General features: G+C 47.0%; 1 protein-coding gene across 1 annotated transcript; it reads right to left on the reverse strand.

Annotated features, from left to right (window-relative positions):
- Positions 1–239: 239 nt before the first annotated feature.
- Positions 240–12,591, reverse strand: PIPOX (pipecolic acid and sarcosine oxidase). Its single transcript, XM_082678860.1, has 8 exons — positions 12,435–12,591; positions 11,082–11,230; positions 4,428–4,641; positions 3,966–4,148; positions 3,312–3,458; positions 2,793–2,951; positions 2,129–2,204; positions 240–1,830 (listed from the first exon to the last, which is right to left on the reverse strand). Exons 1-8 carry the CDS (start codon positions 12,546–12,548, stop codon positions 1,700–1,702), a joined length of 1,173 nt encoding a protein of 390 aa, XP_082534986.1. The 5' UTR covers positions 12,549–12,591; the 3' UTR covers positions 240–1,699.
- Between the last annotated feature and the right edge of the window lie 12,015 nt (positions 12,592–24,606).

Consider the following 24,606-nt stretch of genomic DNA (forward strand, 5'->3'; position numbering starts at 1 on the left):
TTTTAGGTGTACAGTTGAGTGGCATTTAAGTACATTCACAGTGTTGTGCAGCCATCACCACCATCCATCTCCAGAACTTTTTTATCTTCCCAGACTGAAACTCTGTGCCCATTAAACAATAACTCCTTATTCCCCCCTCCCTCCAGCCCCTGGCAACCACCATTCTACTTTCTGTCTCTATGAATTTGACTACTCTAGGTAGCTCACACAAATGGAATCATACAATACTTGTCCTTTTATGTCTGGATTATTTTATTTAGCATTATGTCTTCAAGGTTGATCCATGGAATGTATCAATAGTATTATTCCCGTTTTACAGATAGGATTATTCCCACTTTACAGAGGCTGTGGTTCGGGGAACTAAGTGAGAGCACCCAAGAAGCAGACTTGGCGTGGGGTTGACAGGATTGGCTGGCTTTTATAATTCCCAGGAGAAATCAGTACTAATCCATGTGCCTAGGCCTATAAGGCAATTGAAGAGTAATTTCCTCTGTGTTGTTATTTCCTTTGGGAATATTTTTACTCTTATTTCCATTTCCCACTCTTCCCCTCTCAGCGATTCCTTCGAACATTTCCACCCCACCCAGTCCCAGTTTTTTTCTCCCCAGAGCACTTTAACTCCTGTTCTTTTGGGTCAAACTGGCCCTGTCTAGAAATGCTCCTGCTTGGGTTTCATCTGAGTGCACTCAGCCTTGCTTGAGTCTCTATTTACACCTCTCACCCCTCCACCCACCCTGGGGCAGTTATGAGCCTGTTTCCTTCCAAAGCAATTAGTGCAAGGAGGCCAGCCGACTGGGTGTTAATGCCGTTTCATTAAGTGGGAGCAATCCTAATGATAATAAAATGGCACATTTAACATTCAAACATTGAACAGGGTTTCTAAGCGAGTGTGTCTCTCTCTTCCTTTCTGGTAGAACAGCTCCATCTTCATAAAGACCTGACAATACACCTTAATGAGAGACTGGGGAGCTGAGCATCTTTATAGAACCAGAGAGAGGATGAGAACCAAACAAAGAATCCAGAGAAAGAGGGTGTGGTGCACTGAGGGGATAAAGACCCCAAGGAGTCCTGGGGTAATGGATTCTGTGGTGCTAATTTAGACAGTTAAAGTCTATAAGAAATAAGGTCACATGGAAAATAAAGCCCACCACAGGCTTTCGTGCAATGCAGTCATTTACTTATCTGTTTGTTCAACACATTTTTTGCAACAAACATTTACTGTGCACCCAAGATGAGCCAAATTTTACAGGAGTTTGTGATAGAGGGTGGCTCTAGTTTTATGAACAGGAATGCCAAGGGCCTTAGTGGTCTACAGATCATCTTATTTACTCTCCCCCAGGCAGCCTTAGTCAAATCTATCCCAAATTCATCAAATGCCCCCGTGAAGAGAATTTTAACAACTGCTTTGGTCTCCTGAGCCAGTCCTTATGCCCCCTCCTTATTGAGAGATCCAGCTTCAAGGTCCTTGCTACTCTGTGATCATAAAATATCTGATTTAACTTCTGAAGCAAAAAAAGTGTGGGATTGGGGAGCTGGCTAGGGAAAGAAGGTAAATTCAATCAGCTGGTGTTTATGGGGAACTGAAGAGGGGCAAGAAAAAAGGATAACATCTCACAGACACTTCCTTCCTCTGAGAAGTCTTTCCCAGAAGAGGGCTTTGTTCCGAGCTCCTGTGCACAGAAGGGAAGCAGCTGGCCAGTCAAATGTGGGCTTTGCCCAGGCGGGGGAAGCGGCTGATTCGAAAAGGTGTCAAGTCATAGGATGGCATTAATTTCATGCTTAATTCATACAGGATCTTCCCCACAACAGGGGACAGCTTAAACCCATGCCCTAGGGAAAGGAGAACAGGTGGTCAGGCATCCTCAGAGACAGGTACTGGACTCCCTGGACGTCCCCTACACAGTCCCCAGATAGAGCTAACCTCCCCATTGGTCGCATCCCAAAGCTGGAAGTTGCCTCCCACCGTGAGAACCCTTTCTTCTCTGATAGCCCCTCTTAACCCCCTTATACACTCAAGGTCTATGCTTTGGCCCCTCTCTGTCCAACTAAAAGCATGAAAAACACCATTTTGCCTGGCACTGAGGTGGGTCATCTTTAAGGCACCCCGTCTTCCCTTGCTCAGGCTCACCAGAGAATCCAGCACCAATGACAATGTTGTCGTACTTTGGGTGTCGATCAAGAATGAAGTGCTCATCAGGGGTGTTCTAGAAAGAAACAATCACACCTGTGTCCTTTGAGGATAGAGGGAGGAAGAAGAATTGCAGGCTCAGAGGGGAGGAGACTCAGCTGGATTTCTTTCCAGAAAGAATAGGAATGGGGCACAGGAATGCTTTCTGCATGCCAGTGCCCTAGGGTACGCCAGTCTTTCTCATTTGTCCATCTGTCTCTTCTCATGTAGAGCTATGAACACAGTAGGTGCTCAGTTAACGCGTGTAAAGTAACTTTAGCGAAGACGCCTCAGGCCCTGGTGACATCTGTCTCTTCTCTTTGTCCCTAAGCCCTGCTCAACTAGAACATCTTGCCAAAAACTCTTTTAGAGCTCTTCTGGGAAATATAGTGAAGGACTGCCAGACGTATGCCTAGTTTCCTAATGAAAAAGAATACGAATAACCTCTAGTGGGCCCTCTCTGGTGGAGGTGAACTGACCCGCAGGAATGAGCTCACTTGTTTCAAGTCACATACTGTGTCAGGGGTCAGGTAGAGTCCAGCCTGAGCGGCACAAGGCCAGTCTGTCTCATTCCCCTGTTCTCCAGGGCTGCAAGAGAGCCTGGCCCAGTTGCCCACACCCTTACCGTGTACATGCAGTGCTCCATAACAGCAGGCTCAGGCTCTAAGTTAGGTAAGTGATCTCTGACAAAGCAGCTCAGGATGTGGACGTCTTGGATGTCTGAGAAAGCTGCAGGGCAGTCCCGCTCCTCAGGATCTGCATTGTTGCCGTGGTGATAGCAGACCTGGCTCCCAATCAGAGCAGTGTGAGCTGGGATGGCTGGCCTCCTGCACACCACCCCCAACCCAGGGGGCAGGTTGTACACAGAATGCACCCCATCCATCATCCCAGCCTTCCCCAGTCCTGACAGATGCTGTTTGTTGCCACATGAGTTTGCCTAGCTGTCCATTCCCCCGCCAACCCTATGATTGCAAAGGAAGGGCTCCAGGACAGCCAGGGGTCTTGTGTTGCGCATAGTGAATAGTGAAGTCCGTTCCTGCTCCTGCCCACTGGGATCTGAGGGAGTCTGGTGAGAGGAAAGTTAGAATAGCTGCCCCACATCTGCCTGGGCCCCTATTAGCCTTCTCTTGGCCTCTCCGCTCACCTTCATCAGCCCTGGGTACTCTCCGGAGGGCAATCCATAGATGTGGTAAGGAGCCAGGCCGAAGCCCAGGAAGCATGGAAAGGCCTGGGACACACCATAGCTTCCGGGAACCTTCTCTCGCCAGTAACACACATTGATCCGCAGGGTCTTGGAGCAGGAAGAAGAAGTGGGAAATGAAGGGAGAAAGCATTTCTGGGGTCCCGTAGCCCTTTAATATAAGCCCAGATGCCCTGATTAACTCACCCATCTTTGTTTCACTCAATTCTTATGTCATTTACATGTTACATTATGTTATGATGCATAAAAATTGCTGAATCTGTCTCTTCCCCTATTCTTAATCTTCTCCCAAAACTGCATCCAGCCTACTTCTCTCTCTCTCCAGGAGTTAATAATACCTCATGTTTATTGAGTGCTTACTATAGGCCAGGCCATCTCCTTAGGTTTTATATATATATATATATAAAATTTAATTTAATTCTCCAACAGCCCTAGTCCCCACTTTACAGGTTATAAAATTGAGGCTAAGTGAGGTGAAGATGAATGAAATTTGCCCAAAGTCATCCACTAGCAAGTGGCAGATGGAAGACTCAAGTCCATCTGGGTCCAAGGCTTCTTTTCTTAAGCACCACCTCTCAGGCTTTCAGCTCCCTCTACCTGGAGAGGCAGCTCAATGCCCAGGGGACGGAGGAGCCGGTTGGTCCAAGGACCTGCTGTGATGATCAAACTCTTGGCTTGGTAGCTCCTGGAGGTGGTTTTCACCACGACCAGTAGCCCTGGTTTTATCTCCATCACCTTCTCTCCATCATGCACTATGCCTCCTAGCTGTCGAATTGCATCCTGAAAGGGCAGGAGCAGGAAAGGGCGAATCAGTTATGTATGTGGTTCACCCTGGACAAAGAATCCTTCATCGAGTGCAGAAAAGAGAGGACAGAATCTAGATCTCCTCTCCCATATTGTGAGGCCTAGCAGGGTATATAAAACTGCCCAGTCCAAAAAGTCAAGACTAAAGCTGGCAGGGCAAAGGCTGTCATCCAACTGGGCATCAGGGGATGGCTGATGGGGACCCAGGATGCCCAGAGCAGGAGCTGCAGTGCCCCTAATGCTGCACGGTATCACCTGAAGGGCTCTGAGCGCCTTGTCAGCATAGAGAACTCCTCCAGACTTTTCCAAGAGCCCCACTTCTCCCCTGGCCAACCGAATATTGGGGAAACGTTGCTTCAGTTCCTCAGATGGAAGACACTGGTGTTCCACTCCCTGCCTAGACAGAGTAGCCTGGATTATCTTTAATTCTGCATTCTCCTTCATTCCCAGCAGCAGTAGTCCAGTCTGCCTATAAAAAAAAAGACACCTGAGTGAGAGTCTGCGTCCGGGCCCTGGGCCTTCTCTGTCATTTTTCAGCAAGGGGCCCAGACCAGGCATCAAGGGGAGTCCTGGCCTCACATTCAAAAAACAGGCAAAGACATCTACATTCTGTTGTAACAGTCCAGTATTGTTGTGCTGGTTTCCAGCCCATCCCCAAGTCTGCCCTTGGCTCTCACTATTGGTTTGCTTATCCCTCCATCTTCCCTCATCAGGATCCATCCTGCCCTTGAGGTCAGAGACCCTAAGTCCTCTTTTATCTCCACACCTAGAAGGTGGTAAATGTTCAATGAACTTGATAAGATTTCCCTTTCCTCCAGTCCCCTGACCCCACTCACTGTTTTGATCTCAATTCTTTATCCCTTTTCCCCTCCCCAATTCCCTGCTGTTTCTTTTCCCTGTTCCTTTTTCTTGTCATATAATGTTTTGTCTCTTCTTGTGATCTATCTCTCAGTTCCTTCTCAGAGGCTGCCTGTTTTGTGGAAAGGGTCCTAAGTTGGGAGCTCTGGCTCTGGGTCCAGTCCCAGCATCCCCTCTGTGACCTTGGTCTGATTGCTCGCTGATCCCAGATTCCTCCTCTGTAACACATGACTGTTGGACTGTTGGTGGTTCCACACCAGGGGAGTTGTGGAAATGGCATGGATCATATTTTTGCTTGTCACAATGCCTGGGGGTTGCCACTTACATTTGGTGGGCAGGGGCCAGGGATGCTAAACCTGCAATGCTCAGGAAGATCCCACCCAAATGCCAATAGTGCCCTCATGCAGAAACCCCAGTAGGTGAGATGGCCTCTTAGGACTCCAGCAATTAATTCAGCGATTAATGTTTTTGTTCTCCCTATACATCCCTCTGTGTTTCTTCCACCATAAGAGAATGAGAGCTGTTTCTCTTTAACGCTTTCCATCTCTATGTCACAAGAGATCAGAGCTCCCTTTTGGGGGTAACTGATCAAAACAATAGAAGGGTCACTTTGGCCCTTGGGACCATTCCTGTAGTCCCTCTCGGTTTCAGCAGCCACAGTGACAAGCATCAGCCCGACACATCCCCCAGGTACTGTATATAAAGCTCGTAATAGCCTATAATGGAGTCTCATGGATATTACATGCTTCCAAATCCCACATTATCTGGTTGGGGGGATTAAAGAGAAGATTGGGAGGGAGTGGGGACACAGCGGGCCCTGGGGCCAGTGTCAGTACACAGAGCCACGCAGCATGCCCAATCCATTTGCCATGGCCCCCGCCTACCCAGCATTCACCACTGGTGAGAAAGCAGTGAACGCCTCTGCCTCTTCAAAGCTCAACAGAGGAAAGATGCTGTAGAAATCCCCACTAGCCAGCAGACTGTCTTTTTCCTGTGGCCCCAAAAGAACTTCAGATTGGTTCTCAGTTAATGAAAATTTGCCTAGTAAACTCCTTGGTCAACAGGATAATTAAGGCACCCAAGCGTACGTTCTTGAGCCCTTTGTACCTGATGAGGTTGTAGCTGTGTAGAATTCTGGGAAAGACCTCACCTTAGCAGTCACAATGTCAGATCCCTGGCCCGGAAATTCCAGAGCAGCATATTCTAACCTCTGCCTGCAATATACTAGCCTTGGTCTCTCACATACTCTGAGATTCAGTTACTTTCTCTTCCTTCCCTTCCTTTCTCCCTTCTTCCCTTCCTTCCTTCCTTCTTTCCTTGAAATAAGAACTCCTCTTTCAGGAATGTACTATATGGAGGAAATGAACTCACGCCAAAGCAACGGGCAAATCTGTTGAATTATGAAATGCTGAGTGATGTTCTAATTCCCAAGCCGTCCTGCGGTGGATGAAGCGGGAGCTCCCTATCCCTAGGAGTAATCAGCAAGTTGATTCTGCTGGTGAATGTAATTGTGCCAATTGTAATCATTTTGCTCCAGCTCTCTGCCCCTGTGGCATTTATTTCTCAGCCCAGATATTGATCTAACAGTGGGAAATTTTCCATCTGAATTTGTGATGCTGGACCCTCCCTTAGTCCGGAGGTGCGTTTGGGAAATTCTCATTTTCCGTGGATCACAGCTGAACCATTTGGCCTGAGGGAAACCATGCACTGCCAGAGAAATGCCTTGGATCGGAGAGAGATTTTTGACCATTATGAGCAAATCGGAAATAAATGTAAAACACTGCCTGGAAATGCAAAGGCCTGTCATTATGGGAAATAGGTGAGAGGCTCCTGTGGGAGATGCTTAGAGAACTGGAAAACAGTCAATCAAAACCGGGATCAGAGAACGGGCCTTTTTCCCCCAGTATGAAGATAGATGACTTCCATGCGCAGATTGAAAATCACTTAAGTACTTATTTTCTTAATGGCTTTTCCTAGATCCCAATAAACAGTCTGCTCATTCTGCATCAATTTCTCACCCCTATGCTCTGGGCCTCCCTTTCCTCTTTTTCTGCTCAGATCCAGGCTACGAAGTTTGAGGAGGAAGAGGGTGAGAAGGGACAAGGGCATTGCAGGAAAAAAAAAAAAAAGACCAGGAAATGAGCGGTCAGGGCTGGTCTAGAAAGACGGCACCTTGTAGTGAGGCCGGGGTGCTGGGGATCCCTGGAAAGAGTGCAGCTCCCAAGTCCCAGAACACCTTCAGAGCATTTGGTACTAACTGTGCCTTCCTCCCAACCCTAGCTGGATCCGGCCCTAGGAAGAGATAATCGAAGATTCCTCCCAAGGGCCTTGTTGACTTCTCTATGGCCCAACTAAAGCCTCAGACATGATGTAGGGAGTTGGTGATGAGGGATTTCCACCAGTTACTATAGCAGGACAGGAGGCAGGATGGAGTGGGGAGGATTTGGGAGGGGCAGACAGCTCTCCCTGCATCTGCCATCTCCCATCCCAAGCTCCAGCTTTCCCCGCTCTGGGTTAAAAGTGCCAGGAAAGCCAGCTCTCAGAGTCACCTTGGGGAAGAGACTCCAACAGGGACTTGGTAATGGCTGCTGTCTTTGTTGGTTTGGGAGGAGCTCTTGGCGTTTCATCTTCTGCTCAGTGGGCCGAGGTGGAATTGGTTAACAAAGACTGCTCCAGGGAGGGGATGTGGCTGACAAGCCAGACACTTCGCAGACACAGGAAGCAGCAGCTGCGCAGGGGGCCACCAGGTTCTGGCAGCAGCTGTACTGCCTACGGCTGTGATCTTGTCTGATATTGTCAGCTAAGCAGGGGCAGCCCGGGTCAGGAGCTAGATAGTAGGACTCAAAGGGAGAAGGTGGGGCAGGAAAGAGATGGGCCACAGAGCTGGGATTTGCTCTTGGTATCAGCATCCTGGCTGTACACATCACAAAAGATTCAGACCTTGTGATCTGACACATGTGTCATCGTCTGTTCCCAGAATATATGCAAATATCCTGAGCCACCCATATTTAGTATGCCTCTGTCACAGGAAGCAGCAGAACAGAATGAAGAGAATTGGACAACCACCTTATCAACTCCTGAAGGTTTTTTTTTTTTTAAATCATCATCAGATATCATTAAGTTAATATGTTCATATCTATCAGTTCAATTATGATATTGTGCTGGTTCTTCCAGAAGAACCTAGGAGAATAAGAATCACACAGCTAATGAATCATTTAGAAAATCAGAATTAGGAACAAAAGCTAAAGGAATTGGAATAGGAAGTATCTGTTCTGTGTCTCTACTAAGTAAAAGAACCAAATAAATTAGTGTGCCTGAGTAAATTAGTTTGGCCATAAGAAAGGACTTGCTAATAATAACAACAACAACAACAATAATAATGCCTAGCACTATATAGAACTTCAAAGATTTTTCAAAGAACATTCACTTTACTCTTCATTTTCCATAATTGGGGCTGTAAAGCATAGGGATAGTCTTTTAAGAGGAGCTATGATATGTCCCAGTCTTTAAATGTATGTTAGCAGCCTTCTGACCTGGGATGATTTAGGCATGAACTTGTTTGGAAACAGGGGATGGACAAGGTAACCAGTTTGTGGTATTTCCTAAATCAGGAGGCAGCAAGCGATGACCCAGGGGCCAAATCACCTGTTTTTGTCTGTCCCACAAGCCAAGATGGTTTTTACAATTTTAAATGGTTGATAAAAAGCAAAAGAAGAATATTTCTTTTTTTTAAATATTTATTTGTTTGTTTATTTTTGGCTGCATCAGGTCTTAGTTGTGGCACGTGGGATCTTTCATTGTGGCACACAGGCTTCTCTCTAGTTGTAGCATGCAGGCTCCAGAGCATGTGGGCTCTGTAGTTGCGGCAAACGGGCTCTCTAGTTGTGGCACGCGGGTTTAGTTGCCCTGCAGCATGTGGGATCTTAGTTCCCTGACCAGGGATCGAACCCACGTCCCCTGCATTGGAAGGCGGATTCTTAACCACTGGACCACCAGGGAAGTCCCAAAGAATACTTCATGACATGAAAATTATCTGAAATTTGTGTCCATAAATAAAGTTTTATTGGAACCCAGCCATGCCCATTTGTTTACATATTATCTGTGGCTGCTTTCACAATGGCACAGTTGAGTTGCTGGCAGAGTTGAATTGTTGCAATAGAGACCATATGGCCTGCAAAGCCTGTAAAACTATGTGGCCATTCACAGAAAAAGTTTGACAAACCCTGTTCTAGACTGAAAGTTGAGTAATTCTGTGACTTGCACTACAGGTTAAGACCCTGACTACTCAGTAGCAACCCTCTCATGAATTTGTGGGGAGAATTAAATGAGTTAACATGGATCAAGTACTTTTAGAACAGCCTTAGTTTCTCATTCTAAGCACTAAAACACGCAGTGATAATGATAATGATGATGATGATTTGTCAGGCACTATTGCAAGCCCTTTACAAACTTTATCCTCACAACAGACACAGGAAATAGATATTATTACCCCTACTTTACAGATGAGAAAACTGAGTCTCACAGAGGTTAGACAGCTTGCTCCAAACCACACAGCTAAATATGTCAGAGCAAGATGATATCTAGAGCCAGCGCTGCCTGGTTCCAAAGCCCTTCCAAATTCCTGTCCTCCTGCCAAAGAGAGGGATTGTGAGATTATGAGATTCTCCTATCCAAGGGTCCCTTTCCCTCTCTCCAGCAGCCCTTCCCCTCGATGTCCATGGTTGCTGCATCCCATCTGTCTCCTTCTGCCTTTCTTCCCCCCTTGCTCAATGGAGATAGGATACAGCTGACCCAGAATAAGTGGCAGGAACTGCCATTTATTCAAAAGTGCTAGGCATAGTGCCAAGAGTCTCGTTTAATCCTCACAAAGCCCTGTGAGAAAAATGAGGCACAGAGAGGTACAGAAACTTTTCCAAGGTCACACAGCTGGTAAGAGGTAGAGCACAAAGTCAAATTCAAGCCTGTCTGACTCCAGAATTGTCTCCCCTCTGAAAGATTCCAGACACTTTCCAAACATCTTCTAGTTGCCTCCTTATCTGCTGGGATGAAGTGTGCCCTCTAAGGCCTCAGCAGTTCTTTTAACACAAGATACTCAGCAGTATTCACAGATGGCTGACAGAGAGAGGTTCCTTTGCCAGGCCACGCCTCAGCAAGACATGCTCCTTTATTTGGGTGCTGGGTGTATTAGCTGCGTCTGGAATAAATCTGTAATTAGCTGCCCTAGCTGTATTTGCATAATGGATTTCACTTTGTTCTTAAGTTAATGGTGTTTTTGCAACAGAACAGTAACCTCTTGGTTCCTGGCCATTAAAATAACTGCCACCCTGTAGGGTAGAGCAGTGGTTTTGTAGGAAGTTCAGTTAAGAGCCACAGAGAAGGCGGGAGGGATGGTAGCATGGTTGGTAAAAGTTCTCTTTGCCTCCTGGGTTGTCTGCCTTCTTCCCCATGAATATTTGAAAGGTCAGTGAGGGGGGGTCTTAAGGGTCAGAGAAGGCCATGCAGGCAACAGAGAAATAGCTGCAGGCTCACTCCCTGGTCAGCAATGCAGCCTGAGGAGCATCCCCATTTGCTCCTATGGGAGGAGGTATTCAGAGAATCAAATGGATTTATAAGGGTTGTTCTGGGGGAGAGGACCCAGCATTAAAGTTTGTGATACTAGTAGAAATATAAAGAATCAGGCAGAGGCCTTCTCCTCTATTTCAATCCCTGCCCTGAGAGGTTCTCTGACGGTTCCACGGAGATGTAGATACAAACTCCAGCTCTGAGCATCTGCCCAGTGTCTTTCCAGCAGTTTTCCCCAAACAACCTCTGCAAGCCTTGGACACATGGTCTAACCCCAGCCCTGGAACTCAGAGACTGTCAAGAGCCAGCTGGACCTGTCGGGTGACCATGAGGACAGCAAGCAGAATGCTTCCACGTGTCTGGCACTTCCGGAGGCCCCATGTCCCTCCGTTGCATGTCAAGTATTCCTGGCACCGCCCTCTTGCATAGTAAAAGCACCCCCAGGTGCTGAGCCCCACGATCCAAGGGATTCTCCCCCACCAACCCAACCTGTATAATTGGGTTCCCGCCTCACGCTCCAGCTGGGCCCATATCTGGTAGCACTCAGCCATCATCTGGGTGTAGAAGTCTTCAGGGTACGCCCTTCGGATTATCCGGCTTTGCCCATGGGAACTTCCTCGGGAGTGCGGGAGGAAGAACTGGAGAAGGAGGACAAGAGACAACTGCAGCTGTCACCCCTCCCCTTTCGGAGCCCACTCATCATGTGCTGTCAACAAGGAACACTTATTGTTCAAATATTTCCATACAGTCTCCCTTTGTGGCCAAGTTACTGACTTGGCTTCAGGATAGAATTTCTTCAGTAGCTCTAACTCAGGCATCCTTTTTGCTAACATCATTCACTTCCCGAAGTCCCTCTGTGAGTTAGTCTTCAGTCATCCTGCTGCAACCTTGCCCCACTTAGACTCATGGAGAAGCAGAAAGAACCTTTGAGATCATTCTAGTCTAGGCTCCTCATTTTTATGCACAAGAAAACTGATGCTGACTCTTTCTCTGTAGTTTCAGATTGCTCAGGACAAGAGAACCATGTTGAGATTTAGCAAAAGATGGAGTGTTTCCTGAAAGGTTGGACGAGGAATCCCTCAGGCTTTGAGAAAACTGATAGAGAAATGAAAAAGGTTTCTAACCAATCCAGCTCATTACCAAGAAGAATAAACCAAAACCAGCCTGGATAGATTTAGGCAGAATGGGAGGGTAGAAACCTTTGGAAGGTGGGCTGGGTGCACCTGCCTCGGGAAGGCTGCAGATATACAGGGCCCAGGCCTATGTACAGTGGCCAGTAGCCTGCACTTCATGGGGTCACTTTTCTATAAGGAAAAAAAAATACCTAAGTCTTATTTCCTGTGTATCAAACAAGGAGGCTGCTATTATCCAGAGGTGGCAGAAAAAACAGAAGCTTCTGCTGGGTTCCAGGGTGAGAGGCCAGAAATATGCAGGGAAGAATCCTACCTCCTAGACTGACAAATCAGCCTTTCCCTCTAGGCAAATTATCTCTATTTAAGGTTACCCAAAGCAGAACTGATTACCTTTCTGGGCCAGGGCAACCATTTTGGCACAGAAGAGACTGGGTGGGAAGAAAGAAGAGAATGGGGTCTGGGGTGCTTCTTGGTCAAGAGCAGGATCTGGGAGGCAGCAAAAGGAGGAAATGTGCCTAGAAACCCAAACTGGGTCTTAGGGAGGGTGGAACTTTCTTTGCATTGTCATGAAACACACCAGGCAGCTAAGCTACAAATTGCATAGAATTTGTGAAGATCAGGCCCTTTGGCCTTCACCCCACAGAAAACCCTCTTGGGGGAGGAGAAAGGGACAGTCCCTGAGGTCAGGAGTGCAGAGGGGACACGGTACCTGCTCCAGCAGGAGGACCCTCTTCCTGTGTTTGGCCAGGTGGTACGCAGTGAAGCAGCCCTGGATGCCTGCCCCGATCACAATGGCGTCATAGAGATCTTTCTGAGCAGCCATCCTGCCCACTGAGTTAGCCCTACAGCCTCAGAGACCACATACAAAGGAGAAGGCAAGCGGAGGCGGGCTCCAGCCTGAAGGAGGAGGAGTAAAGCAAAGTCCAACCTGGCCAGCATTCCCACAATTCCCTGGGCCCTGTCCTTCTCCCCACTCCTCCCAACCCCCAAAACCTGGCACAGGGCTGAGCCCCCGCCTCCCCTGCAGAGCAGAGCTGGGTAGTATGATTTGTGAGGTTTAGCCCGGCTCAGCTGCCAGCCTCACCCTTGCATCCCTCTAGCTTTCTATTCTTGGCTCAATTATTGTCATGCAAATGGATCCTTCCTATGCCACCTTCCTGTCTCATTATGATCTTTGTCTCAGGCCTTCGGCCCTGGAATTTCAATGCCTCCTAGACCAAGCTGGGCACCCGGAATGCTGCCTCCCCCTGCTGGCCTCCCTCTCTCCAGCCTGATTTCCTTTGGAGATTCTAGAGGGTACAGACCAGGCATCTGCCTAGGGTGTGAGGGCCCCTGGAGTGAGGGCTCCCTCTGTGCAGGGCAGTGTGCTAAATGAGTACTCTTGCATGCATGTGGGACAGAGCTGGGATTTGTAAGGCCTAATTCTTTTTTTTTTTAATTTATTTATTTTTGGCTGCATCGGGTCTTTGTTGCTGTGCACAGGCTTTCTCTAGTTGCGGCAAGCAGGGGCTACTCTTCGTTGCGGTGCACTGGCTTCTCATTGCCGTGGCTTCTCTTGTTGCAGAGCATGGGCTCTAGGCGTGCGGGCTTCAGTAGTTGTGGCATACGGGCTCAGTAGGTGTGGCTCGCGGGCTCTAGAGCGCAGGCTCAGTAGTTGTGGTGCAGGCGCTTAGTTGCTCCGAGGCATGTGGGATCTTCCCGGAGCAGGGCTCAAACCCGTGTCTCCTGCATTGGCAGGCGGATTCTTAACCTCTGTGCCACCAGGGAAGCCCAGGCCTAATTCCCATACAATTTGTGGGGGGGCCTCTGTAAGGAAAGGAAAAGAGGGACTTCCCTGGTCGTGCAGTGGATAAGACTTCGTGCTCCCAATGCAGGGGGCTCAGGTTCGATCCCCGGTCAGGGAACTAGATCTCACAAGCTGCAACTAAGGAGTCCATGTGTCGCAACTAAGGAGCTGGTGAACTGCAACTAAAGAGCCCTGGAGTTGCAAGTGATGAGCCTCCGGCCACAACTAAGACCTGGTGGAAAGAAAGAAAGAAAGAAAAGAAGGAAGGAAGGGAGGGAGGGAGGGAGGAAGGAAGGAAGGAAGGGAAGGAAGGAAGGAAGGAGAAAGAAAGAAAGAAAAAAGAAAAGGAAAAGAAAAATTGTGAATACAAAATTAAGTGCTAGGATTTGGAAGAGATTGTGCAATTAAGGAGCCCTGTGGTTGAAGTTTCATTAGCTTCCCGATAAATCAAACTCTTCATGCATTATTTACTTTAATCCTCACAGTCCTAGGTGTAAATATTTTTATCCCTACTTTTGTCACATTAAAGATAGCTCCCAATTCTTGGTCACTGTTCCCATCACAGGCTCTGTGACTGCTTGACCTATAGAATATGGTGGAAGTGACACTGGGACACTTTCTGGCCCAAGCCTTAAAAGTAGCTTCCTCTTCTTGTCTTGGAACACCCACTCTTGGACCCCTGAGCCTCCATGTTAGTCCAACCACCTGTTGGAGAGACCACATGGGGAGGCCCTGAGACTACATGGAGAGCCAGAGTGAAGCAATCTTGGACCCTCCAGCCCAGCCCAGCCACCAGCTAAATACCACTGAGTGACCCAATTAATGCCACGTGGAGCAGAAGACTCATCCAGCCAAGACCCATCTGAACTCCTGACCTACAAAATCATGAGATAGAATAAAACAGTTGGTGTTTTTAGCCGCTAAGATTTGAAGTAGTTTTTTATGCAGCCATAACTGAAACACCACTTCACAGCCAAAGACATGAAGGCTTACGGAGGTTATAACTTGCCCAAAGCCACGCACCTGGTAAACATATGCACTGAGGTGTGAACCTCGGTTTGCCTGTTCCAAAACCTGTTCCCTTAACCCCCGTGCTATACCAAGGAGTAGTCAGACTTGTAATGATGATTCTGATTTGAATATTTTGCTGTTTCTCTCATGGCCATACTGTGAGTGGGAGAAAATAATAGATCAGGACATCCATGTGACCCTAGGAAGATGCTTAGCCCTAGCAAAGAATCCTCCAGAGTGGCCTTGGCAACTAGCAGTTCTTTCAGCCCAGGCTTCCTTTCCTAGGAAGATAGGGGCCCAGGGAGGGGGTACCATACGACTGGCATTTCTTTTTCTTCTGAAAAAAATTTCTCTAGGATCCAGAAGTCACCTCAACTCTCCCCAATCCCTGACCCACATGGGACAAGATAGCATCCACCTCCCGATGGGACAGCTTCCTTACGGTAAAAAGTGGCAGACATAACTGAGAAAAGTGGACTATTTAAGTATGTAAAGGCTTGATATAAATATATAAGGTCAGCCTTCGGATTTCTCTTGGTAAGATGTCAGAGGAGATGAACAGTTTACACAAAGGAGAAGCAGACAATAAATCCTCACGTGGAAATGCACCCAGTCTCACTAGCAGCGAAAGAAATGGGGATTAAATAACTTCAAGGTACAATTACGTGCCTATGAAATGCGCAAAAGTAAATAAAAATGATAAAATCTGTCAGTACAGTGGGGACGGAGAGAGAGTATGGTGGCAACTCAGATTGTCTGGGCTTTCTGGAGAGCTCCAGGGTGGTAAAATGGTTCAAACCTTCTGACCTAGAAATTCGACTTGGGGAACTGTACCCCAAGGAAATATCCAAGGGAAGAAAAAGACATTTGTATGAAGACATTCCTAGTTGCACTTTTATAATATAAAAAAATGGGAAACAACCCAGCCACAGGGGACAGCTGAACAAACTCTGGCCCGTCGACACAATGGAATACTGGGTAGGATTCAAAATGACAAGTGTGAGGACAGAGGGCTCCGCAGACCTGTGTATATGAAATCATACTGAGGAAGAGAAGCAGAACACAAATAGACACACACAGATCACAACCATGAGTTACGTGTGTGTGTATCAAAGATCTAAAGAGAATTTGGCAAGGTGACTGAGCTTAATACTCATTAATTCCCGTATTCTGTAAAAATTGCACTTCCATTCATAATTTGTAAAAGGATAAGGAGAAATCCCCTGAGGAAGCAGATGCTTCATATCTTCCCGGTCACCGGTTCTGGGGCCTGGGGAAGTTCTTTTTTTGTTCTAATCTCAGTTTTCCCCAGCTGCCCCCCCCACCCCATCCCCCGACATTTCTTATTGTTTGTCCTCCAGGGAAGCTACAAAGCAGCTCTGTATCCCACATCTTCTTTGTTTAATATAATATAACTTCAGAAATAACAACTCCATTTCCCCATCCCTACTTCACAAGCCTGCCCTCGATTCCTGGACTCAAGCATTCTGCTTCTTGTTAAGAATTTCAAACGACTCCTCTGAAAGCAGACACTGGCCATGGTCCAACCTTCAAATGAAAAGCAAACCGGCTTCTGAAGGCTGCCCCTCTCTCTCAGGGCTGCCCATCCTTGTGGCCATCCTGATAGGGGCAGGTAGAGAGAAACGATCTCCTCAAATTCCCCATTAACACCCATTCTGGGTCGGAAGACCACTAAAGGGAGAGCCAGCAGCCCTACACCGCTGCCATGTGTCAGCAATTGCCGCTGTGTCCTGGGGCAGAGCCGTGGAGGATGTAAGGCTGAACTGCTCATCTGATGGTTTGATTGACACTTTGCAGACACGGGTGGGAGAGCCGAGCCAGGGAAGCAGCAAGCTGTACAGCTCAGAAATAATGAGAGCACCCGAATCGTGAGAGAGAGAGAGAGCACGGAATAAATAAGAGAGACCTACCTGGGAGTTGAATGACTAGGGAGAGGCTTCTGTTCTCTTTCCTCTGCACCTCTTTGCCAAGGAGCTGGAGCCCGGGGCAAGGAGACAGGCAGGCCGACCAGGAAGTGGCCCCTGCAGACCCATCCTGCCGGGTGCTGAGGGTGTTTGGGGAAGAATGTGCAGAGGATGCCAGCATGAGAAAACCAAGAGCAGGAAAGCTGGATCTGTACGTGGTCTCCATACACATTTCGGACCTATTGCATGTCTCAGCTTTCATCCCTCTCCTCCATCCCCACTCCCTTTGCCCCAGGTCGTCCACCTGCCTTCCTTCACCTAGATTCTTGCATTAACCTCATAAGCAGTCTCTCCACCCCATCCTTGCCCCTCTTAATCTATCCTTCCGTGTTCCTGCCAGAATCCTCTCTCTAAACAGCAAATCTGAACATGTCACTCCCCTGCTGAACATTCTTTAATAGTTGCCTATTTCCCATTAGGATAAAATCGCAACTTCTTAGCTTGGCACACAAGGCGGTAGGCGTTGTGGCCTCTGTCTGCTCCTGCAGTTCTACTGCGGGTCCCTTCTCACTGTGCACTTTAGGCCCTGGCAAGGCTGAGCTGAGAGAGGTTCCAGCGTTCCCTATGATGATCCCAAATCCCTCACACACCCGCAGGCTGACTTGGATGACTTCTCGCCTATAGTCCCTTCCTACCCTGTCTTCATCTCCATGATAACAACGAGCAGAGAATACTGTATTGATAAGTGTCTGCATGTCTGCCTTCACCCTAAGCTCCTTAAGGAGAAGGGTCTTCTTCTGATTGTCATTTTTTTAGGTAATACAGACATAAGAAACAGCAATGAAAAGGTTCAAAAGAAAACACTACAAAAAGGAATTCTCCTTCCCACCCTGTCCTCAGCCATTTCCTGCTCCTCACCACATGCAATACTGTCACTATTTTCTTTTGTATGCTTCCAGAGATGTTCTATGGGTGTACAAACATATGGTATATTCCTTTTTTTTTTTAATCTCAGAAGTAACGTACTGTACAGCACCTTGCTATTTCCATTTCCTATATCTTGGCTTCCACCTGAGTCATCCGGGGCTGGCACATTCTTCCTGATGGCTGCATAGTATTCCCTGGTGTGGAGGAGGCATATGGGACAGATAATCACCCACACGTGTTTGCTGAATAGACAGGGGGTTTCTCTGGCTGTCACAGACACCTTAGACATGTGGCTCTCTAGCCTGCTGGTATTAGGTGTTCAGGGAGGTGAGAGGTCTGTTCTGGACTCACCCAGCAAGTTTATCAAAGGCTGACAGTGTCTTCTGTGAGTTGCTGAGGACAGTACCCTCCTTCAAGCCAGGAGGTAGGGGGTGGAATCCCCAGAGACCCTGACTTCTGCTTCCTGCCGTGCCTTTGTTTTGGGTTTGTTAAATGGCAAATATTAGGGTCAACTCTGCTCCCTCAACACAAGAGTTCGACTACTAAGCAGTCTCCAGGGGAGGGAGGAAATAAGGAAAGTCCTGGAAATTGGGCTGAAACCTCTGAGAAAATATTAAATCATCATTTAGCCTGAGCACTGGGGATCTGCCTATGAAAGGATGCTCTCAGACCTCCCTGGGATGAGAGGAAATTCAATAAAAATGAGGGAGAAGAGGTTTTCATTGTCTTAAGGGAAAACATCCCTGAAGGGGAACAATGGAATCTTCTTAATCTTGTCTTGAGGGCTTTCTACCCCAGCTCTATACAAATATGTGTGCATATTTGCACACTCATCTGACTGTGGTGCTCTAAGATATACCCAAGTGTTCATTAAGTAGTTGTATTTACATGTATGTGTATCTGAGTGGGTATATTTCCACCACTAGGCTTTTGTTTGTTTTTTATAAAATATTTATTTATTTGGCTGCATCAGGTCTTTGTTGCGCCATGCAGGACCTAGTTTCCTGACCAGGGATCGAACCCGGGCCCCCTGCATTGGGATCATGGAGTCTTAGCCACTGAACCACCAGGGAAGTCCCCTCCACCGCTAGGCTTTTGCAGAAGGTCCCATTAAAGCTCAGCAGGCACTGAGGGATATGGCAAATCAAAGAGTGTTGAGAATTGGTGCCCCAGTTCTGCTCCTAGGAGGTGAGGGTGTGTCTGGAATGGAGACTGCATATGAATCCTCTGTCAGGAATCTCCCCTTCCTCTCTCTTCCACATCTTTCTTATGCTTCATAGCCTGGATATCAGGAAACTCTGGGCTGGGGAGTTGCAGGGAGGAGTGAGAATTGGGGGCAGGAAAAGAAAAGTAGCTTTTGCATGAATTGGGCTGGCTTGACAGGTGACAAATAACAACTAAAATTCGGTAGTGTGCAGAAAGATTAACTCCAGGGGTTCAACTCTCTGGTATTGTCCAGTTTTCAAGGAGATATTGTCTTCCCCTCTCCCACCTCTGCAGATGTTGCTGTTTGTTAGGGAAGGCAGATGGGTATGGGAGTTCGGGTCCTCCCCACAATATACTGGCAGACGCAGGGTCATAGCGGCAGAGAATCAGAGGGAAGCCTGAGGGAAAGGAGGGAAGGGAAGAGAAGCGGAATTCTAGACAGCAACTTCTAAGTCATCTTCAATTCCCATTTTCTGCTTGTGACCTCCAGGCTGCCCCCCAAACCAGTCTAGCCCATCTCCTGAGCATTAATGCCTACAACATTCATCTCATACTCTGCTTTCTCACTGGTTCTTTTTCTTCTGTCCTTTTTTGTTTCTGCCTTGGGCCCCCTTTCTTCCCTTGAGATCAAGAGAGAAGGAGAGGTTTGAGGGAAGCCCTTTGTGGATGGATGGTATGATACCAGGGCCTGGTTGGAGGAGAGGCCTCAAGGCAGTGGAAGAGGGAGAAAGGCCAAAAGGAGCCAGGGAATCTTAGGTACCAAAGCCACAGGGCTCTGCTTCTTGGTGCGAGGCTTTATGGAGGTTTAGCCTGCTGGGGCTGGGAAGGAAACTCAGCTGTACCACTCCCTCCTTTCTCATCTGGCTGCTGATTTAAACAGGACTTTCATGCTTGGACTTTCATACTGGCCTCTTAAATCTGTGGACTAGTGTCTTTTATCAGTTCTGGAAACTGCTCAGCCATTATCTCTTTTCAAATATTTGCCTCTGCCCTATTTGTTCTTTCCTCTTTTTCTGGGATGTTAATTAAACACGTATCAGGCCTCTATCCATTGTGTCTCTTATCTTCCCTATTCCCTCCTCCCTTTTTTTCTCTCTGCGCTGCATTCTGGGCAATTTCTCACTATTACCTTTTACTTTGCTAATTCTCTGTTCCACTGCATTTAAGATGCTTTTAAATTAATGAGTTGTGGGACTTCCCTGGTGGTCCAGTTGTTAAGACTCCACACTCCCAATGCAGGGGGCCCAGGTTCTATCCCTGGCCAGCAAACTTGGTCCCACTTGCTGCAACTAAGAGTTCACATGCTGCAACTAAATATCCCGCAGCTAAGACCCAGCACAGCCAAATAAATAAATAAATATTTTCTTTTAAAAAGTAAAAAATAAATTAATGGGTTTCGTTTCAATTGCAGTTCCTATGGGTTTTTTCTTTTTAGAATTTCTATTTTTTTTAAATTCGTTTTGTCACCTTACACAATTTCTTATTCCCTGTAAATATTTTCAGGCTTGTCTTTTATTTCTTTGACCACAGGAAGCATTATTTATAGTCTACATTTGTTGTTGTTGTTGTTGTTTTTCGGCCATGCTGCGTGTCTTGCAGGATCTTAGTTCCCTGACCAGGGACCGAACCCAGTCCCCCCTCAGTGAAACCTCGGCTCCTAACCACTAGACTGCCAGGGAATTCGCTATAGTCTACATCTGATCATTCTAATTGTGAAGTCTCTGCTGTTCTTTGGGTTTCTTTAAACATTTATTTATTTGACTCCACTGGGTCTTAGTTGTGGCACGTGGGATCTTCATTGTGGCATGCAAACTCTTAGTTGCAGCATGTGGGATCCAGTTCCCTGACCAGGGATGGAACCTGGGCCCCCTGCAGAGCCTTAGCCACTGGACCACCAGGGAAGTCCCCCTCAGCTGTTTCTCATTTGTCTCTTGTTTCTATGATTCTCACTCATGGAGCCTTATTTTCTTGTAGGCGCCACTCTCTTCAACCAAGTTCTGGTGACTGCACTTGAACAAATTATTATTTATTATATATTGTTCCAAATAAATAGGAATAATTTGAGTATGAAGGAGCCTGTCTCTAGAGAAGAGTGTGCTTACTTCTGCCAGGCATCAGGGGCACCACCAGTCCTGAGCTATCTAAACAAGTCTGGATCCTAGGTTCCCTGGATCACCTAGGCAATGTGAACCTGGGCTGGAGTACTTCAGTCCACCCTTACCCTGATAATGTAGCCATTTGGGGTCTCAGTGTATTGAAAAAAGGATCTTCTATTAGACTGTCCACCATGTGAAGGCACTGAGCTTGGAATTCTAACCCCCTCCCTCTTACAGGTGATTAAAATGAATGTTCAGATTTGCTAGGACAGCTGGGCTCTTTCAGAGAAAAGTGGTTTCTATGCTCTGGTTTTCTCTTCCATGTTGGCCCATTAATTCCCTACTATTTTATCAACTCTTTGGGGCTTTTAAGGTGTTTTTGATATTTTATCTAGCACTTTTAGTTGCCTTTACTGGTATAGTTGGTCCAAATAACTCAGCCTGCCATAACCAGGCTTCCAACCTCAGCTGCAGTCAGATTACTAGTACCCAAAATACATCACCCCTTCAGTATGTCCTCCATTTACACTCTCCTGTCCCCTTCCTCCTCAGATAAGAAGTGGAAAAAAAAAAAAAAAAAAGGCAATTGTCAACAAAAATGACCACCTTCCTCAGAGGACAACAAGAGTGGGAATCTCATAATAGCCACCATGAGAGTCAGATTTAGGGGTGGACCAGCCAGCCTTGGCTGAAGGGCCAGTATACATGGGACACTAAAGCATCATCATGACTGGAATAAGAAGGGAATTTTGCTGACCAGATGCCTTTTAGAGAATCACTCTATTTGTATAAAAGGAAAACTATTTTGATAAGATGCAAGTGTAGACCCCACCCCATCACCCAGGTTAACTGCCTTCACCTGAGAGTGGGTCCTACTTACTTCACAGTTTTTGTTTTAAATAATGGGGCATGCAACTGCCCACCAGAGCTGAATTGCTCAGAACAATGAAGAAACATGGTCCTCTGTTCAACCTTCCTCTTTGCAGCGCCTAATCCCTTTACATAAAGTGTTGAACAAATATTTAAAGAAAATCAGTTTTCTTTCTATAAGGATAACAAGAAACTTGCAACACTAGTTGCCTCTGGGGAATGAAGCTGAGTGGAATCTTGTTATATAGGAAAAGGCTTAGAAGAAAACACTGTACAGATAATTGCTGTCCTGAGGGGGCTCAGGGACAGACTCTGGACATAGCATCCTGCCTGCACCTAAGTTCCCAGCCACAGGCAGGGTTTGGCCTTGGTAGGATCAAAATCCACAGAAGGGCCAGAAAGCAGGTGAAAGATGGTGTGCAACACCTGGAAATGTAGGGAGTATAAAGGGAGTGGGATTTCGGGACCCACTCTGGGTCTCATCTCACTGAGCAGGGTCTCGTACAGAACCTTGAAATGATCCATGATGAGTTCCCAGTGACATGGAGAGTGTTAGGCAACTGCTCCTGCTTCCTGCCTTCCTGCCTCATCCTTGGAACCCTCGTTCTCTCAGTCTCTCTCTCTCTCTCTCTCTCTCTCTCTCTCTCTCTCTCTGTCTCCCTCCCTCCACCTATCATATTTTTCCACCTTTATTTTCTTGATATTTGGAGGGGCAGAAGAAGGAAAGGCTTAGAAAATACATTGGGAATAGTCCAGCTGTGTTTGGAACAGACTATCAGTGCTCCTTGCCCAGAATTCTTAAAGGAAAAGAGAAAGCCGAGGTTCATGGAATAGGCTGAGAGAGGTCTGCCTGGAAACCATCCAGAAAGCTCTCTGGACACCCTGGGGGGTCTGGACAACCCTGGTTCTTATCATTGCTCCTTAATAACCTTTCGCTACATCGCATAAGGGCCCTCACTTTATAGACATCTCACTGAATCTTCACAACAGCCCTGGGAGGTGGGCAGGGCAGGCATTTTTACCCCTATTTTGCAGATGAGGAAACTGATAGCTGGTAAGTGACAGAGCCAACATTCCAACCCCCAGCCAGGATTTCAAGCCCCAAGCCTTTCTCTACATCCAGAGACAGGCCCAATGGTCTTGCTCCAGAGCATCCTGGGTGCTGGGCTCAGTGCCTACATGGAGAATGGGCAAGAATGTGGTTCATTCCATGTTGCAAACCATAGCATTCCCCACCCCGTCCTCTGCAAAGAAAGAGAAGGAGCATGACCCCAATGGGAAGAAATTCTAAAGCAGCCCCCTGGGGACCTTTGGAGAAGCTGTTTGATTTATTCTGGTCCCTACTGGTTTTCTGTGCCACATTTATAAACGTCAACACTGGAAATGAAGTTCCCACTGCCTCGGGAGCTGCTGGTTGTTGCTGTTGCTCACCAAGGGTTCAGATGAAGTGCTTCCCCCTCCTCTTGATTGATAGAGAGCTGAGAATAAAAGAAAAAGAAAAGCCCCCTGGAGCACTGATGGGAGGAGGCAGCTTCTCAGAAAGAGAAAGAGTGGTCTCAAAAAGGCTGCTACTGGTGGAGCAGAGAGGGTGTGTGTGTGTGTCTGTGTGTGTGTGTGTGTGTGTAAGGAGAAGACCCAGTGTTTAAGACCACGTGGAAAACAAATACGTTCTATTTACGTAGAGAGAAAGAAAACAGCGGTTCATTTCAGGAGCTCTGACACAAGATGAGGGAAGGGAAAGATATCCGTGAGGCTGTCTTTGTAACCTCTGGGCTTCTACTCTCCCTAAGCAGAATCTGCTATCTTCTGGGGTCGGGAAAGGGACAGAGAGGCTAGCAGAGACTTAGAGCAAGGTGGTCCTGGAGGAAAGTGGAAAGAAATGAAAGGTAAGGTTTCCCAAAGGACCACCCAGATACAAGGCATTGACATTATTAACACAACCAGTGGCTGAGACTGGAGACGCCCTGCTGGAACTGACATGGACACTATACAATAATACCTTCCCTTGCTGGTCTCCTAAACCTGTGATGCCCTCTGGTCTTTGAGATATGCTGGTTGGGACCAACGCCAACAGCCCTGACCAAGTGCCTGAGAAATGAAGCCGTTAACCAGGGATGGCCTCAGTGGTTCCCAAATCAACAAGCCATTTCAAAGTTGCTTTTAATTTGATTTTTTTGTACATGTATTTTTTAAAGTACTAAACCAAATATTTCCAAATGACCGTTGTTCTCTTCAAAGTCTCCCCCTTGAGAGCTTGCGTTGTTAACCCAGTGGCACTCTGTGTGCGGCCCAAATCATCTTAGAGGGCGATGTGTGAAATACTTTCAGGGCCAGTTTATAACCTGGGGCAATAAAATGTCATGTTACTTTATAGGGGGTTCCTTCTTTTCCCTTAACTTGATTTATCAGACCTGTTTCCTGGTAACTTTTGCCCCTTTCCAAGTACCAAATCCTCTGCCAAGCTGCTTTCTCAGAGTGGTCTGGAATGGTCCTTGGAGGACAAGATTGTTCAGTTATTAGCAAAAGAGAGAAACACACAAAAGGAAGAAGAATTGTTATGTTAACGCGATGGGACCCTGGGTGGGTTTTCTCTTTTCACTTTCCTCGTGTGGATAGAAATGTTTGTTTGTTTGTTTTTAGCGTGGAATAAACAAAATGTGGTCTATTCATACAATGGAATATTATTCAGCCTTAAAAAGGAATGAAATTCTAACACATGCTGCAATATGGATGAACCTTAAAGACATTAAGCTAAGGGAAATAAGTCAGTCACAAAAGAACAAATACTGTATGATACCACTTATATGAGGTACCCAGGGCACTCAAGTTCATAGAGACAGAAAGTGGGTGCCAGCAGTCGAGGGAGGAGGGAATGGGAATTACTGTTTAAAGTGTACAGAGTTCCCCCTGGGATTATGAAAATGTTCTGGACGGTGGTGATGGTTGCACAACTATGTAAATGTACTTAATGCCACTGAACTGTATACTTGAAATGGTAAATTTAAAAATAAAAATAGGGGGCTTCCCTGGTGGCACAGTGGTTGAGAGTCCGTCTGCAAA

The sequence above is a fragment of the Grampus griseus genome, assembly GCF_964374135.1.
Source record: "Grampus griseus genome assembly, chromosome: 20".
Classification (NCBI taxonomy): Eukaryota; Metazoa; Chordata; class Mammalia; order Artiodactyla; family Delphinidae; genus Grampus; species Grampus griseus.

Bases quoted from the DNA above. Each gene is read 5' to 3' on its own strand.
- PIPOX (XM_082678860.1), bottom strand. From the start codon at position 12,548: ATGGCTGCTCAGAAAGATCTCTATGACGCCATTGTGATCGGGGCAGGC. The intron at 11,231-12,434 runs GTACCGTGTCCC...CTCCTTCTCCAG, and splicing joins GGGTCCTCCTGCTGGAGCAG to TTCTTCCTCCCGCACTCCCG. The intron at 2,952-3,311 runs GTGAGCGGAGAG...ATTGGGAGCCAG, and splicing joins AGTACCCAGGGCTGATGAAG to GTCTGCTATCACCACGGCAA.